The following is a 19,096-nucleotide window of genomic DNA, read 5'->3' as shown; positions in this document are numbered from 1 at the left end:
AGAAAGAAGAAACCTTGTTTGGTTTTAGTAAGAGACATAATCGCCAAGTGGGGAAAATGTCCAAGATATTTCACTATGTCCTTGAGAATAGAAAATGAGCTGAGGCATAATCGTATTGGCGTCGATTTTTTTTTTTTTTTTTTTTTTTTTTTTTTTTTTTTTTTTTTTGTATTGAAGTGCTTTGTTCTCAGGCAGACCACTCCCATTACAAATTTGAGCCACAAAAAGATCAAACCGGTCAAGTCAATAAACAAAAACAGCTAAGCAATTTCTGACAGAAGGAACATTATTGGGTTTGAACGTAATAATCCTCTCATCTGATAGAACGATTTTCAAGGTGTTTTCGTAAATGTTTAAGCATGGATCAAATAAAAGAGTTTTTTTACACTGAAAGTAAGAAGCAATATTAAACCTTAAAACGAAAAGAAATGATTCCGTGTATAAGCGGGGATCCGATCCCTCGATCGTTTATGCTTAACTTTTTTAGTGCTTCAAAAAATCTTTTTATTTTGATTCCGTTGAATTGGTCTTTGTGTTTCAGCCGTTCTTGAAGAATTGAAACAAAAAGCCAACCTTAGCGCAAAGAGCGGGTGATTGACGGGGGGGGGCAGCCCCCTTCATATTCGAAATACATTCTGTTCGATTTTAAGTTTCAATATTGCTCCTTACTTTCAGTCGAACGAAAAAAAAACAAGTTTAATTTCTAATCGTTTTTCAAATCATGCCCAGGCTTAATCAAGACTTAGTGTAGGCCGTCGGCCCCATAAAACCCCAGTTTCTTGCTGTTAAATTGTATATATCAATAATTCTAATTTGATTGGTAACGTTCCCTTTTTCAGTTCTGTGTTACAATTAAAACTTTGGATCGTAATTAGAATTTTGGACAAAATTAGAAAGTATAGTCAAAATTTTTGATGAACAAGATTTTTGTTGCATAGGCCTCTGTAATAGTTTTCCTACGGATTTTTTTTTTGGGGGGGGGCAAATACAGATGTTATCTTCATATGGATTGCAATTCTGCGTGACTCGTGAGCTCTTCAATAGGGTTATCTAATGTTTAGATACATTGTATAGACATGGTTAAATATATTGAAAACATTATATACACATAGGGAAAGAGAAGTGTCTTCATTTCAAATCGCTGAAAGCGAAGATTCTGGTAGCCATTGCCAGCCCCTCAGAAAATTTTGCGGCAAGGCTCATGATGCCCCGCCTCACTTTCTTCCCCTTTGTGCCGTTAGGTTTGTGAATGTGATATTTTATTCTATGTAGACAAAGATTGGGGCAATGAGAGGGGGTAGTGACCTACTGGTACTCCTTCATAAGAACCCATGCTCACTTTCAAGTCACTGTGTATAATTTTATAAAATATGTATCAAATGAGTTTTGTTAAATGAAGCTGTGAAATAAATGTCAGAAAAAGTTTCCTGCAACAAGAAAGGAGGTATTACCCCGCAGAAACCGCATCTGGGCTTAATCTAAATGAAGGGAGATGAGAGATTAATTTCTCGAGCCCAAAGTGCACCAGAAACTGTGGTCTTGCTCAATTCGGAACTAAAAGCTGTACATCCATGGGTAAAAAGGCAAGTTGAATAAAAAAAAATTTTAGGGGGGCATAGCCTCCCTAAAATAGGTCCCAAAAAAGGTCAAACCTCAATTTTGATTGGTTGATTTCATGCATTATTCAGTCTGGGGTCAATAAGAACCCAACGCACAAAAAAGGACTCCTCCCCCCCACAAGAAATGGGACAAAAACTTTTCACGATTGACCTGAAGTTTCCAAGAGGTTTTGCCTGAGCTAAGAAAGTAATGCATTTTTGTTAGAGGGGAAGGTGTAGGGAAACCAGAAATCGACCAGCTTCCAGGATATCCATGAACAGTTCGAAAACTTACAACTGCAAGGGCCCACACCAATAGGAACCAAAAAACAAACTGTGCCAAGAAAACCTATTGCGCAGGAAAATAATAAAATCTTTTCCAAATCGCTAAAACCTTGCAGCAAGAAATTATTAGGAAATGTAGAGAAATACAGAAAAAATAATAATTTGATACTAGTTGAAGGGCTGGCTCTTTGCCTAGCCTTTTTTCAATCGTTCGGGGTAACGGCCCTCAAAGATAGCCCTCACTTCAGTCGAGCTTGATTCACTATAATATACACTTCCTAAACTTACATAATACTAGTTTAAATATCCAGAAGTACTGATTTTAAATAAAATGTATATAGACTAGTGTACATGAATGTCTTCATTATAAAACAAAATAGAAAATTAGACGGGTATGAGCTATTTAGCATTGATATGACAACACTAAAAAATATGACATCACAAATGCACAGCACGCTTTACGTTATTAACACTAAATATGCATCTGCTAATGTCGATGAAGTCATCAGCATAACACATATTCAGCTTTTCTAAGTACGGTGATAAGTTTCAAAAATAAAAGAAATGAGTGAACACTACTAAAAGTTTGATAGAAATGACGACAGTGATCTAGGATAGCAGTCTCTTGATTTCCAGTTGCAGTCGTAGTCGTAACCAAAGGCGTAATCCATTTATGTTTAAAGTTGCAGTTTCAAGGCCAAAAAATACTAAGGAAACAAGTGAGCCAGATTCCAGCATGGCTGTAGAAAAAAAAAGCCGTGACATAAATTTTTATTCACCCGAGCACGTAGTGCCTATCGATGCAGAAAGTATTTCCAGAAAGATTGAACTCAAGAAAAGGCCATTTTGAAGAAAGGAGTGATGGGGGCTCTATCAAGGCTGTGAATTTAAAAAAAAAAGGAAACCCGTGACTTGAACTTCAAAAGTTCAACCGCATTAGTACCTGTCAAGACTTAATGCATTTCCACCCAATTGCATGACGAATCACGTACATAAATTTCCAAAATTAAACCGCCAAGAAAAAGGTATTTTGATGAAACAAAGGACCTAGGTCCTCGAAAGGCTGTGCAATCAAAACAAAGATAAACTCATGATTGAGCTTTGAAAATTAGGCACGCCAGTACATGCCAAGGTTGAAAGCATGTCCATCCGACTAAAAGACGAACTGGGGATGCGCATTTCTAAAATTAGACCTTCAAGAAACTGGCATTTTGAAGAAATAAGTGATCAAAGTCCTATCAAGGTTGTGAATTCAGAACAAAGTAAAACTGATGACTTTTTTGGGCAGCAGCAACATGTCTTGCTCTCCGCATGAAAGTAAATCTGTCAATCTGCAAGTGGATTTAGTTTTCTGAGTGTAACACCTTCTACAGGATCATCAAGATTTCATAGTATTTTGGGGTAGCAGCAGCAACAGGCAGTGCTTGTCCATATGGATGTGAATCTGTTTCATCTTCAAGTTCCTATTCAACTGAATTCGCCAGCTCCTACAGCAAGTGAATTCAGTTTTCCGATTGCAACACCTTGTAAATCATCATCAGGATTTTCAGAATTTCCTAGTCAGCAGCAACAGCAGTTGTTGCTCTCCCTAATGAAAGTGGATCTGTTTAAAGTACCCATGAAAGTGGATTCGTCAGCCACCAATGGAATTGGATGCAGTTTCCCGACTGCAATGCCTAGTAAAACATCATCAGCTTTTTCAGAATTTCTTAACATTTGGGGGCAAAAGCAGCAACGGGCGTAGCTTTCGTACGTGAAAGTGGATCTATTCTAAGTTCCAGTGCAAGTGGATCTGTCAGCTCCCACTTCTAGTGGACTCAATTTTCCGACTGCAATACCTTGTAAAACACTATCTCGATTTTCAGGAATTCCTAATATTTTTGGTTAGGAGCAAAACAACAAGCGTTGCTCTCCCGCAAGGAAGTGGAACCGTCAGTCCCCACTGCAAGTGCATTTAGTTTTGTGAGTGTAACACTTTCTTCAACATCATCAAGATGTTCATTAGTTGACTGAAAAACAAAGTTTCCACTAGTTAAAAAAAAGAGTTCCTGCTGATTGAAAAAGCAAAGTTACTGCCGATTGAAAAACGAGGTTTCTGCTTATTGAAAACAGAGCTTCTACTAACTGAAAAATAAATTTCTGCTGAATGAAAAAAAAGCTTCGGCTGATTGAAAAGCAAATTTTTTCAAAACTTTTGAAGTCAGTAGCTTGAAATTTTCGAGCTACTGTGACGAAACAAAGCAAAAATCCTATATACCACCGTATCTATTTGGTTTCCAAAAAGGTTTCAGTTGCGCTCTTGCTCTATCTGCCTACTTTGCTCGGTCCCGGTAGTTTTTTTTTTTTTCCTAAAGACGCGGCGCCAGGTAAAATGAGATATCTGATTTGCCACTAGTCTTTTGTCTAAGTGTTCAAATGACTATTTAATCTTCTTTTTAAAGGAATGATCTCCCTCGGGAAGATTATTCCAGATCGAATGAAGCTGTTCTTCAAGTCTTCGCTTGTCAATCCTCAAGATATTTGGATCGAGCTGTGAGCCTTCGTGTCTGTCTCGTTGGTTTGTCAATTGGTTGCCTGATATGAGAAAGCTCTAGAGAAAGAGATGAATTTAATTACTTGTAGGAAACAGCCATTGACACTGCATCAAACCTCTCACTAAGAGACTGAAGAGAGTCTATATATGCAGTTGTATATGAGGAGCCACTTGTTCTGGCAGGTCTCGACATTTGTCGAGCGTTTGACTCGCTAATTCACTAGACTATCCTCCATGTTGAATATGCACGTGGATTACGTACTGCTATAATTAACTATTACTATGGTAACCCTGAGGTATTTACTCCGTTGCTAGTGTAGAGGAGAACGAGACAAGGTTCCACTGTCTCCCCTGATCTGTTTAATGACGTAGTAACATAACCTCGAAGACAAGTTTTGCCAGTCAAATTAGTTACTAATATTTATGAAATCTAATCTGTTACTCATATTAAACCATTATTCCAAGCCGTCTAAACGAAAATTTTGAGGTTTTGATAGATTGTTATGCTAAAATAGGACTAGATTTCAATGCCAGCACACTGGAAGTAGTCATATTTAACGTGAGAGGATGCTTGGATATTTGCGTTACACTCACGGATGCCACCATCACACCTAGTGTTTTGTGGATTTACCTAGGTTTTCCATCTAGATCCATCCTTACGATGAGGGCCTTGCTTCTTGCGCACATCATTAAGCAATCCGGATTGTGCTACTATCGTTTTTCAAAATGTCTCCTTTGCCATCCACCCTTGACTGGGAACCTGTGTGTTATAACTGTTATACTACTACCCATCCAAATACTGCCATTGCAACAAGTATTGTAAATTTCAATGATATGTGGACTGTCACATGAATATGCTTGAAGTAGCAAGATAATGGCAACAATGGGAAGTAAATGTCTATCTATACCCATTCTCTAAATAAGTCCGTCACTAATATATCTTTATCCATACACATGCACCAAGACATACTACAATGTCATGGCAGTCACCTGGCATTTTTCTTTTGTAATTCACCTCTTATCCTTTGCTTCTTTTTATGAATCTTGCAAAAAAATTTAACAACCCTATAATTCCAAATAATCCCTAGATTGGATCATAATAACAATAAATTAATCTATGACCTAACTAGTGTATAATTTACCACATAGCACAACTTTTGATAAATAATTTATATTAACCAAGAAAATGAGTCACAAGTTCAATTTCATAAATATTAGCTAAAAGTTTTCCTTCAAGTGTAATCTTCTAAGTAAGTTACTTGCATACCAATTTTTGAGATATCGTCAGACATCATCTTGACAATGTGTTTTCCAGGAACCATAGCTAAACCAAGACTTCGAGGTTCCTCATCTCTAGTGCATCCTAAAAAGAGGATCATAAAAAACTTAGCTTGACCATAAATACCTGTATAGATGAGGGAGGCCCCTAGTCAGAATAAAGATGATGGAAATATAAATATTACATCAACACACACCACACACACACACACATATATATATATATATATATATATATATATATATATATATATATATATATATATATATATATATATATATATATATATATATATATATATATATATATATATATATATATATATATATATATATATATATATATATATATATATATATATATATATAGGTTCAATACTTTCTATTTCTGAATCAAAAGGAATTAACAAAGGGTTAAAATTTACAAATCTCTGTGAGGGGAGTATCCTGTCTCTCTAGGGGCAAAGAAGCTATTCAAGAAATAGAAAAGTACATTTACTTGAGAAACATTACAGGCAAGGCTGTATTCGGGGGGGGGGGGGGGTAGGGGTTTGAGCCCCCATCGAAATGTCTGTCTCATTCATAAAATCGTAACGAAAATGAATATAAACAAATTTTTGATGCGTTTTTAAAGTTTCCCCCCTCCCTCGAAAAAAATCCTGGATACGGCCTTGGTTACAGCCAAAAGTAGAAATTCTAGGAAAAGCATACAAGGTATGAATAATAAACGCAAAAGGTGACTTGTTCAACTCTGAGAGTAAAATGTGAGAGCTCAACTGCGGGATCTTAAGTCAGAATCAAAGGATCACTGAATCTAAGTGATAGTTAACGAACCACCAAATGCACACAGATCAAAATAAAAAATTAACTAATCAATTTTCCAATTCTGAAAACCTTAATCAAAAGGTTTTTAATCCTCCATCTTAAGACTGATGCCTCCTTTTTTTTCCAGTGCCAGAAGGACAGAACACTATAGAAAGATGTTTAAAAGCTCATTTGAAATCTAATGTTTATACATACATGCTTTTTATAAATTCATCTTCAAGCCACTAAATAGAAATGCAGTCGTTCAAAAAAAAGAAATAATAATTTGTGTCATTTCTGTATTATATCTATTAAGGTCATGCTAGATGTCATCTATAGGATGTTATGTCAAATGATGCCTTGACATCAAGCATCATTAATGAGCAACTTAGGTACAAGTTGTTTAGAAGGAGAAATGCCAAACCCCTTAGGTATTTCTACTAAATAACCAGTAAGGATGCAAGTGGCTGTGGAATAATGCCAAAATTTGTCCCAATTCTATCACCATTCTAAAAAGAACTTATCATTTTCTTAATTTGTTTCTTTATTCGTTAATAAGCTTAAAAGTAAATATCAAAGTTGCAACAAAATTGTCTAAAGTAATACAAAAAACAAGCAAACTTAAAAAAATAAACATGTGTTTTCCTTCAATAGTTATCATTTAATTGACTGGCTTCCTAATTAGACAGCTATTTAAGTAGTACTACTACTCCACGCAAATTTGATTATCCTTTATTGAAGAAGTCAGAGGGATATTAAAAAAAAAAAGACAAAATGTTATTTTCAAAGAACGGAATTACAGAGTGGATTCGATTCAAGAATCAAGAAAATTTACTGAATTCTGGCCCTTTAAAACGACAATTTTCCATTCCACATTCTCCATTGCCCCTAACTTGTAGTAAGAAAAAACGGTGTGTATCAAATATAGTTCACACAGAGTATTAAAATATTAATAGGAATATCTGGCAACTGCAGGGGATGTTGCAGTTTTAAGGGAGGTTGCAGAATTAAAATATTAATAGGAATATCTGGCAACTGCAGGGGAGGTTGCAGTATTAAGGGAGGTTGCAGTATTGAAATATTAATAGGAATATCTGGCAACTGCAGGGGAGGTTGCAGTTTTAAGGGAGGTTGCAGTATTGAAATATTAATAGGAATATCTGGCAGCTGCAGGGGAGGTTGCAGTATTAAAATATTAATAGGAATATCTGGCAACTGCAGGGGAGGTTGCAGTTTTAAGGGAGGTTGCCGTATCAAAATATTAATAGGAATATCTGGCAACTGCAGGGGAGGTTGCAGTTTTAAGGGAGGTTGCAGTATTGAAATATTAATAGGAATATCTGGCAACTGCATGGGAGGTTGCAGTATTAAAATATTAAGTTCTAGTGACCCTTTTAAGAGTCAAAAGTGACCAGAAGGCAACTAGCCCACTACCCTTCCGATTTCTTTTCCTGAAATGCATCCAATCAAAATTTTACACAGGCATTTTATTTAAAATAGTTCAAAGATCAAATAACAAAAACTCCAGGGTTGACATAACCCCCCAGAGCCCACGGGCAAGTGTTGCAAGTTATGCCCTGGGAGCATATAAGGTTTTATGGAAGGAGTGGTTGCATAAACATCAGAGGGAACATATTTGATTGGAAATTGAGAGTTTTAGTTCCCTTTTTAAGAGTCAAAATTGATTGGAGGCCAACTACCCCCCCATGCCCTATTTTCTCGAAATACAGCTGATCAAAATTCTGAAAAGGGCATTCAATTCGAAATAATTCAACGACCAGATAACAAAACTAAAAAATTGCCTCCTAGAGATATAGGCAAGTGCTGTACATCATACCCCAAGGAAATGTAAGGTTTTTATGGAGCGGGTGGTTGTGTAAACTTCAAAGGGGACTCATTGGATTGGAAACTGAAAGTTTTAGTTCCCTTTTTAAGAGTCAAAAGTGATTGGAGAGCAACTAGCACCGCCCCTGCTTCACACCCTTTTTTCCCAGAATGCATCTGATCAAAATTTTGAGATAACCGTTTTGTGCAAAATAGTCCAAGATTAGATAACAATGCCCTCAGGATTGGTACAAACCCCAAGAGCCTGGGGTCAAGGTTTGTAAGTTATGTCTGAAAAGCATATAGGATTTTTATGGATGGGATGGTCGTATACATTTTGGAGGAGGCTCGTTTGATTGGAAACTGAAAGTTTTATCTTCCTTCTACAGAGTTAAAAGTGATTAGAAGGCAAATAGCTCCCCCACACCCTCTTTGCCCTAAATGCATCCGATCTAAGTTTTGAGATAGCCATTTAATCCAAAACAGTCCAAATATCATAACAACGCCTTTAAGGTTGACACCCCCCCCCCCTCCGAGAATCCCCGGGTCAAGAGTTGGAAGCTATGCTTCAGGGGAATAACAGGTTTTTATGGAAGTGGTGGTTGTATAAACTTTGGAGAAAGCTTATTCGATTGGAAATTGAAAGTTCTAGTTCCTTTTTAAGAGTCAAAGGTTATCAGAGGGCAACTAACCTTCCCCCTGCCCTTTTTCCCCAAATGTATTCAATCAAAATTTTGAGAGGGCCATTTTGTTAAAAATTGTCCAAAGAGAATACAGTAATGCCCTCAGGGTTGACACAGGCCTGCAGAGCCCCAAAGGATTGGTTACAAGTTATAATCCAGGGCATATAAGATTTTGATGAAAGGGGTGGTAATTTAAAGCTTCGAGGAGGCTCATTTAATCAAAAACTGAAAGTTTTGGCTACATTTTAAAAATAAAGAGTAATTGGACAGCAGCCAGTCTCCCCCATGCCCTATTCCCTAAATGTTTCTGGTCAAAATATTGAGGCAGGAATTTTGTTCAAAATAGTCCAGATGTCAAATATCTATGGCTCTGGATTTGAACCCCCCCCCAGCCCTTAGGGGAAGGGAAGGGCTATAAGTTGTGCTAGGTGCCCATTGTCAACATATGATGTTTTTTATGGAAGGTGTGGTCAGATAAATTTTGAAGAGGCTCATTTGATTAGAAATAAAAATTTCTTGTTCCCTTTTTAAGAGTTAAAACTGATCAAAGGGTAATCAGCACCTGTCCCCACGCCCGTTTTTCCTCAAATGCATACAATCCAAATTTTGAAATGGCCTTTTTGTTCAAGATAATCCAAAATTCAAATAACTATAACTTGGAGGTTGAAAGATCCCCATAGCCCCCAGGTGAAGGGTTGTAACTTAAGCAAGTTGCCCATTGTTAACGTATAAGGTTTCTGTGGAATGCTTTTGAGGAGGCTTATTCAATTGGAACTTACAGTTTTGTTTTCAGAGTCAAAAGTGATCAAAGGGCAACCAGCCCCCAAACTCTCTCCCCACAGGCATCATGTCATAATTTTTATATTGCCATTTTGTTCAAAATAGTCCAAAAGACAAACAACTATGCTTCCAGGTTTGAGTCCCGCACCCAGCCCCTGAAGAAAGGCCTGTGATACATGCAAGTAGTTTATTGTTATTTTGGTACTTGAGTTTACTTATTTACAGGGCGACTTTGATTTAACAGGACAAGGGCTGTAAGTTATGCAAATTCCTGATTATCTCTTTGATACTTTGCTTACTTTGATACTTTGGTTACTTTGCTACTCTGATATTTTTTTTCTTTAATGAGACTTTCATGTTAAAAAAAAAAAAAAAAAAAAAAAAAAAAAAAAAAAAAAAAAAAAAAAAAAAAAAAAAAACATTTAAACAGGGAATTTTCAAAAACTTGAAACTTTTGCAATTAAAAAGAAACATAAATTAATTAAAAAAAGAAAAAACTTTACGAAAAAGAAGTTTCTTAAAGAGAATTAAAGGCCATATTAAACTTAAAATCAACAGAAATAAAAATCTATCATAATTCAAACTCAAAACAACCAGGAATTACTATTCAAGAATAAATGAAACCCAAAACAAGCAGAAACTGAATAAACAATAATAGCAAACAAACATACAACATTTACTAATATAATTGAATATGTAAATCTTAAAACGAGTCTGCACTGCGTTGCACCCATGATCATCCTTTTTAGAAGAAGCTTTGCAAATGATTTCTTAACAAATATATCAGAAATTTGAATATGTCAGTTACGACGGATACTAGATTTTGAGATATCAAATATGATATTTCAGCTAAGAACATCCATCAAATGTCTTCATCTATCCTTCAATACAATTTTTTTTCGTCTAATTTCCTTAATTAAAAAAGAGTTCACATTCAAAACAGAATAAAGATGAATTCAGTGAGTCTTTACATTCAAATTGACCCAATTAAGAGACAAATTAACTCTTTTGTACCCTGAATTATTATCAAAAGGGATTAAACTTTAATATAAAATCGAAGACGCACAAAGTTAACTTAGTCAGTGAGTAAGTGAGAAGCGAGGTGATCTGTTAGCCCTCAAGAATTATGGATTTTGGAGACAAGGAAAGGTAGCGAAAATAGTCACTTTTTTATACCCCCTTCCTTAATCTTTTGTATTGCAGCATTTTTAAAATAGTGTATCTTCTTATAAAACTATCATTTCTATGTTAATAAAAAATGAACCCAAAATTAAAAATATTTTTGCTATAATTTAGGCCCTATTCTCACCATAGACTTGCAGGTTAATAAACTGCGGCTATTAAACGGCTATTAGCCGTATTGCAGGCTAATAAACTGCTTGTTTGTTTACTATAATTATCTATTTAATTCATGTTCAATTTGGGTTTCATGTATTCTTTCATAGTTATTTCTGATCGTTTGTAGTTTGAATTATGATAGGTTTTTATTTCTGCTTATCTTAAGTTATTACATGGTCTTTACTTTTCTTTGAAAAACTTCTTTTTCTGTTTTTTTTTTTAAAGTCCCGAAAGAATTGAATCCTTTTTTGCTCCATTTTTAAGGAAATAATAAGTGCCAATTGGCTTAAGACATCCATTAGCAGTTTTGAACCTTTCATTTGTTTAACATATCCCAAGGATTAGGGCAATTTGATAGCAAATCGAAATGCCCTAAAATGTATTCATTTATGTTTTCTTTTAATTTTACATATATCCTAGCACTATATTCAGGACCATTGAAAGGGGTAGGGCACATAGTCTGAAATGTAAATAGGCTATGATATTCAAGAATAACCCCGAGATTTTGGAAAGGGGGCTGGATCCAGCATGCTGGATACTATAAAGTAAAAGTTTCCCTGTTTTTGTGTTGTTGTTTTTTTTTAGTTTTGCATATATCCTAGGACTACAGGCAGGTAGGGCTTATTGCCTGAAATGTAAACTGGCTATGATATTCAACAAAAAACCCAGGATTTTGGAAAGGGGCATGCTGGGTACTATAAAATAAGAATTTCAATGTTTTGTATTTTCTTTTAGTTATATATATACTTTGACTATATTCAGAACCATGAGAAGGTAGGCTATAGGGTACAATGTCTGAAATTTAAATATGATATTCATAAGCGGATCCAAGATTTTGTAAAGGGGTTGGTCACTTATAGCAAAAATTTCCATTTTTAATGAATTCTAATATACCTCTCCAATGTTGAAAATAGCATTCTTTGCTTCTATCCATCATTTAGCAGTCAGTCCTGTAAAGCTATCTATACAGCCATGTTTATAGAAACACTATCAATATTGGATAACAAATTCTCGTCTCCTATTTCTACTCTTAGCAAGTCTATCAATAAAACTTTCAATAATAAAACTCATAATATCAAAGTGAACATGAAGGAGGAAGAGGGCAAGTCTCATGAGCCTTTCTTTCATCATTTTATTTGTTAGCCATGGTTTAAATCTTCTCAAGGCTTAAAAATTCAGTTCAAAAGATGCCACACTGACAGGTTGAGTCTAGAGAACTGAAAGAGTGCTTAAATACTCAGTAAAGTATCAGAATTGCAGTTCTGTTTCTGTAAAGTTTCCTTTAGCGTTTTAGGTATCCAGCCTGTACCTGCATTGCTTTCTCTCAGACAAAGGCACCAAGTTTTCCATTTTGTCACTTCCCAATCAGGGCATATTCAAAACTAATTACTGATCAGTATCACATTGACACGTGACAAATTGTTCTTTGTTTGTTCCTTTACACCTTATTGGCAAGAAAATACCGAACTCAAAAGCGTTCAGAGTTTCTAAAGAAAAATGGTTTTCTAAGTCTGGAATGATTGTAATAAACAGGGGAATAGAAGCTGATCTGGACTATATATTTGCACATAACAGGAGTGGGGTATAAGTAAAGTGAAGCTCTTTTAGGAATATTATAAGAAGTATTTGTCATTTTGTAAAGTTGTTTCCAATATTTTATAGTATTTCTTACTGATTGTGTCAAACTGTAGACTAATACCCTAATTTGGACTAAGTGTTTGACCACTAGGGAGCAGATTAAAATTCTAGTTTAGTTGTTTTGCCATCTTGGAAACTGATAGTGGTAGGAAGATGAAACTCTCAGTTAAGAATCCAGGGCCAAAAACATACTCTGCAGAGGTAGTGCTGATTCTCCATGTTAACCCCCTTCTGATTTCTAAGTCTTAGAAATTTACCTACTTGACAGGTTTATACCTACTGAAATTTGGATAAAACAACATTTTATCTTAATTTTCAATTATCAGTTTCTTTTTCTCTGGTTTTAGTTCTGAAAATGCGATTCCTGTTAAGTGATTAGAATTTTAGGCCATATCAATGGATTTCTTCTAAATTTGGGAAATGTATTTACAGATTTTTGAAACCTCATAAATTGGGATTGAGCAAAGTTTGAACAGCTGAAAACAGTTTTCTTGTACTTCATTTAGGCAGAAGATCTGTGTTGCAAGGTTTCACTTTCATAACATAAAGTTTTTCAAAGGTCACTGTCCTCTAGAGGGAGAAGGAATAGAGGGTTGGCACTTCAAAATATCTTCACAGGACATACTTTAGTCTGTAGAATCATTCTGAAAGTTTCATTTTCCTAACCTAACCTCATTCCAAATAGCAAAAATTAGCTAAACCAGAATTTTACTAGGAGGAGTGGGGGTAAAGTAAAACAATTTGAGGAATCATACAAATAAGCATTTTAAGTTTTTTCTTTTTAGGTAAAGGTCTAGATTAGGGGCTACTGAGAAGGAAACATGTTAAGAAAACAATTCTTACTTCATAATATGCAGAATAATGGCTAATACATTTTTAATGCAGCTCTACTATACTTTACCCCTCACCTCTAATATATTGTGCCAATGCATCTTTCTTGTTTCAGTCCAGACCCATGTGACAAAACAAGAACCAGAAAAACGAGAGTGAAAAGTGATGGAACATAGGCTATTGGAAATATATAATTTGGGCTAAATATTTGGATATTAAGGGAGTTGTGGAAAAAGTATAGTGGAGCTGTATTCATAATGTGTTAGCTACAATTATTTTTCATAGCCTATTATGAAGTAGGAGTTGTTTTCTTCTCAATAGCCCCTAACCTAGAGCTTCACAAAATTTTAGAGTGTTTCCTCATGAGGAGGCCAAGGTATAGATGTATGAGCTGTCCATCACATAAGGATACATGTTAAGAAAACAATGTTTACTTCATAATATGCACAACAATCCTAGTTAATATATTTTGCAGCAGGAGAACAGAACCTATATAATAAAAGAGTATATACCCCCACCCCCTAATGTGCAATACCCAGAATTGCATTCTGAATCTGAATAGGATAAAGGTACCAATGATTTGACAGCTATTGTAAAAAAAAAAAAAACACTTTTTCTACTCCAGAAGGCTTAATTTAAAGACTTTTGGTTTGAACAGGGTATCAGTATGTAGAAATATACAAATCTAACTGTTTGGTGAGAAATTTTATCAGAAAAGGGTACAAAACTCTGGTTTTCTTAAGTTGGAGTATTTTCACCTACAAATTTGAAAGAACAAAATAGTTACCTGTTTTTGACACAAGTCAGAACCCATTTCAACACATGTTGAAATACTTGGGGAATACTTGTGGGTAGATCCTGGTGTATTCAACACGTGAATTTTTTTTACTTTATTTCTTTGTTTGTCTTCAAGTTTTTTAAATGTGTAAATGTATAAATACTATTCAGATTGTGGAACAAAAAAAAACTGAAAAATTGTCTCAACTATAGGGACAAAATTGGATAATCATATAGAGTGTAATTGTGTGACCTAGGTCTCTATAATACAATTCTCTCAGCTTTAATTATCCAGTAAAGATTATTTTGTTGTTCACAGTTAAAGTGTTATCAACATTTGGCCATTTCAAAGTTAATCTACCAGTTTAATCTACTTTGAAAAATTTTAATTTTGACTATCCTTTGTCTGGAAAGTCTAGAATTCTTGAAATATGCATGTCCTACTTTAGATTATTAGAAGTTTGTAACACCAAAGATTTTAAGATGTTTCATTAGCATTTTAGGTGAGATAGGAATTCCATGCTAATTAGGGAGGGGTTCAGAGTGAATATTTTGTATTTTAGGACTTGGAATCTATTTGAAAGAAAACATGTATAAAACTTACTAATAGAGGGTGTATTCAATTTATTCAGTGATAAATGAATTAGGGTGTTGTGATCAACCAAGTCAAATGCTTAAAAATATGGCCATAGCATGAGGCCAAGCAGCAGTTCCTCAGATGATGGAAAAATCTATCATCAAATCAGTAAAACTATGATTTATTTTTTAAATTTTTTTTTTCACATGAAATGTTATTACAAATAATAATCAACAAAGTCTCTTGTTGTAGATAAAGTACCCATCAATTTTACAACTATATTTTCATCAGAGGAGCCTTGAATTTTGACTCCAATTGTTTCACATATTCAGTGAAGTTTTCATAGAGTCACCTATATTTTGATCGAGCTTGTTGCTGTCTGTCAAAAATTTTGACATGGTTACCACAAGATATTCTCAAAAGAAATTAGTCACATAATAGAAACAATATCTACATCTGAGTTTGGCTGAAGGAAAATTTTTAGTTGGTCTAGTATTCCACTACAACAGACAAGGATTTTCAATACTTGGAACATAGTTTTGTCAATATAATATTAGCTGCCATTTTGATTTAACTTTATCAAGAAAAAGCCAATATGGCTACATTTTAGAGAAAATCAGATGTATCTTGATGCATTGGTGATGATCCTATTTTTTTTTTTTTTTTTTTTTTTTTTTTTTGCTAAAAATACAACCAAATATAATAACCAAAATAATGGCTAAAAAATTGTCAGGAGCTTTTTGTGTCAAATACAGGAAACTGATTGAATTGAGAATTCTTTTCTTATCTGAATATATTGGATATAGCCTAGTGTCCATATTTTGCATTGTCAAAAAATAAGGTAAAATTCTAGCTGATTGACTTCTTGCTATCTCAGAAAGGGGTTAGGTTAGGAAAATGAAACTTTCAGGGATGGTTTTACAGGCTAAAATATGTCCCAGGAATGTATTTTGAAGTACCTATCTCTACTCCTTCTCCCTCTAGAGGGCCCTGACCTTTGATGACCTTCAAAAATATGTGTGTTATAAAAGTGGAATCTTGCAAGATAGATCTTCTGCTTGAATGAAGTACAACAAAATTGTTTTCAGCTTCACAACTTGGCTCAGTCCCAATTTATAAGGTTTTAAAGATATGCAAATACATTTCCTAAACTTTGAAAAAAAACATTGATATGGCTCAGAATTCTACTCAATAACAGGAATTGCATTTTCAGCCCTAAAGGCAGAGAAAAAGCAACTGGTAACTGAAAATTAAGGTAAAATGTTGTTTTGTCAAAATTTCAAAAGGTATAGACCTGTCCTGTAGGCACATTTCAGGGATCTTTAGAGGGAGAAGGAGTGGAGGTGGATACTTTAAAATATCTTCCTGAGATATACTTTAGCCTGTAGACACATCCCTGAAAGTTTCATTTTCCTAACCTAACCCCTTTCTGAGATAGCAAGAAGTCACTCAACTAGAATTTTACCATAAAGTTTATTAGTGACACAAATGGAGGTTGTATTTGGATTCAAAATACAATTCAGGATATATATTTGCACATTTGAAGGGTGGGGTATAGGCTATACCCTGTTAATAGGCTATGTTCTAAGAAAATCATACATTTTATAGAGAACTGGAAAAATAAGGAAATCAGAGAAGATAAAGGTTCTCCTGCTGCAAAATATATTAAATAGGATTCTTGTAAATGTTATGAAGCAAGAATTGTTTTTTAGTATATCCCCTTATATGGTGGACTGCCCATTCATCTATACCAATACCAACCATAGCACTAGTTTCAAGGAAATGATTTTGGCTTTTCTTTTAGAGTCATAAATTTGTAGGATGATTGCAGGTTAGGCCTAGGCTAAAGCAAATTGAAAACAGTAAAAAAGACAAACCAGGTCTGTATTCCATACAGGATCCTAAAATTACATTAGATTCTTTATCAGTACATAAGAAACTTCCAATAAATGTTCTTCCATCAGTTGTTTGAATCAGCATGCTTTTATTTAGCAAGGATCTTATATATTCTCTTGGTTTTTCCATGCTCCTTTATTTTAAATTTATTTTCATATGCACCATCTATTTCCCATCGGAAGCAGTATTTTTAGCGGCAAAACGATACTAGTCGCAAAAACCAACGGAAAGCAAAGCTGCCATATAGGAACGTCTAGTGAAAACTATATTTGTGACATGTTTAGTCAAAAGCCAATATACTAGTGAAAAGCCAGCGAAAAAATCTATTGTAAAGTAGCCACGCCTTCATTACCATAAGCATCTTTAATGTATAAACTAGTGTTAACAATAATTCGTCCAAATCATCATATTTGTGTGCTTGTAACTGAGCCACCGTAAAACTGAATCACAAACAACTGAACTATGCAACTGAACTACCGTGTACTTGAACCACCTTGCAAATGAACCCCTGTATAACTGAGCCCCTCTGTAACTGAACCCTCGTATAACTGAACCACCCGTCAACTGAACTACTTACTTTTACTTGTGGCGAGAATCAGGCGTTCCCACCTCGCCCAGCATCGATGATCTTATAGACCTTCTTGGACCATGTTGTTCGATCTTGTGCCAGCTGCTCTGCAAAAGCGAGCCACTGTGTTGACCATCTGTGACCGAATTTTCTGAAATCCCCGATTGGTTCAAGGTCTGACATGGCCAGGTTCCACTAGTTCTTCCTCTGTCCTCATTGGCGTTTCTTCCAGTAGCTAATAGGCTCAACTAGAAGTACTTGGTGAGTCAGGTACTCTGGCGGTTTCCGTAATATTCTCTTATTTAATAGTGAGAACGACATCTCTCTGAATATTGCCCATTCGACGTATATTCGTCTTGGAGATACGGTCATGTAGCTGTACTCTGAGAATTCTTCGCAGACAAGTATGCTCAAACACCTTAAGTGTATTCTCTTGCTGTAGTTTTACCGACCATGTTTCGCACCGGTAAAGGAGAACGGTGCGGCCTAGTGCCAAGTAAATTCGAACTTTCGTCCGGACACTGATTTCGCGGCGATTCCATAAGGGTTTCCGAAGGGAGGCAAAGATTGTCTGCGCTTTCTATATACTCTGTTGGATATCAGCGTCGGAAGATCCGTCAGTACAAAGCTGGGAGCCTAGGAATGTGAAACGGTTGACTTTTTCCAGCTGAACTTGGTTGACAGTTAGTGGGAATGGTCCTGTGTCGTGGTTAATAGTCATGAATTTCGTTTTCTCTGTGCTGACTTTCAAGTCAATCAGGTCTGCCCAGGCCACAACGCTGTCAAGCACGTTTTGGGCTTCTACAGGGTCTGACAGTAGGCCAACATCATCCACATAATCGAGGTTAGTCAGCGAGAGATTCTGTCCAATCTGCACTCCTGGATAAGACGATAGAGCATTTTTAAGCACCCAATCGATGCAATAGTTGAACTGAGTCGGAGAGAGGACACACCCTTGTTTTATTCCAAACTCAACCAGAAATTCTTCGGTTTCTTCGCCATAGACTCTAACTCGGCTCACTAATGCGTCATAGTATGCCTTCATCAGTTCGACAAACTTCAGTGGCATTCCGTCATTCTCTAGGATCTTCCAAAGTTTCTGGCAAGTGACAGAGTCAAAGGCGGCAATGAAGTCCAGGAACATCAAGATCAGGTATAGGTCGTACCTTTCAAACTGCTGGATAATGAGGCGTCAGGTGAAGATATTATCAGTACAGCCTCTACCTGGTCGAAAGCCGGCTTGATATCCCCGAGCTCTTTCCTCCCTTGCCCCTTTGAAGCGGTTCAAGAGTATGATTTCGAATATTTTGACTGCAATGTCTATGAGACCTATTCCGCGGTAATTTTTGCATTCGGTTTTGTCTCCTTTCTTATAGAAAGGGAGGATGACTGATGTCTTCCAATCTTTTGGAAAAGTGTTGGTCGTCAACACTTCTTCGAGAATACCATGAAGCTGTTCAGCAGTGACCTTAGGGCATTGTTTAAATAGTTCCGGGAGGAGGCCGTCTTCACCTGGAGCTTTGTGGTTTTTTAGGGTCTTGATCGCTTTCAGTATTTCGGCTCTGGTCGTTGTGTCCAGTTCGATATTGTAAGGCTCTACGGAAGGGGGAAGGCATCATGAGCAGATGAAGGGGATGGGCTTAGGAGGAACTGAAAGTGATCCTTCCATCTTGCTAAACGTTCCTT

At 35.8% G+C, this 19,096-nt stretch overlaps 1 protein-coding gene and 1 long non-coding RNA gene across 3 annotated transcripts in view; one reads left to right on the top strand and one right to left on the bottom strand.

Annotated features, from left to right (window-relative positions):
* The window catches only part of LOC136030057 (uncharacterized), a 210,676-nt gene that overhangs the window by 138,394 nt on the left and 53,186 nt on the right, over positions 1–19,096 (top strand). The window lies entirely within an intron of this gene.
* Positions 5,572–17,012, bottom strand: LOC136030044 (N-alpha-acetyltransferase 38, NatC auxiliary subunit-like). Of its 2 annotated transcripts, XM_065708663.1 has the most exons (3): positions 16,824–17,012; positions 12,129–12,141; positions 5,572–5,769 (listed from the first exon to the last, which is right to left on the bottom strand). In XM_065708663.1, the coding sequence occupies exons 1-3, from the start codon at positions 16,969–16,971 to the stop codon at positions 5,649–5,651; spliced, it is 282 nt and encodes a 93-aa protein (XP_065564735.1). In that variant the 5' UTR covers positions 16,972–17,012; the 3' UTR covers positions 5,572–5,648. The 2 variants fall into 2 exon arrangements, 1 of the variants encoding a protein (XP_065564735.1); XR_010618176.1 differs by lacking the exon at positions 12,129–12,141 and having other exon boundaries at positions 5,572–5,779; positions 16,824–17,000.

Source organism: Artemia franciscana, chromosome 8 (genome assembly GCF_032884065.1).
Source record: "Artemia franciscana chromosome 8, ASM3288406v1, whole genome shotgun sequence".
NCBI lineage: Eukaryota > Metazoa > Arthropoda > Branchiopoda > Anostraca > Artemiidae > Artemia > Artemia franciscana.
The sequence above is the reverse complement of the archived record's forward strand: the minus strand, read 5'-3'. Positions and strand labels throughout refer to the sequence as shown.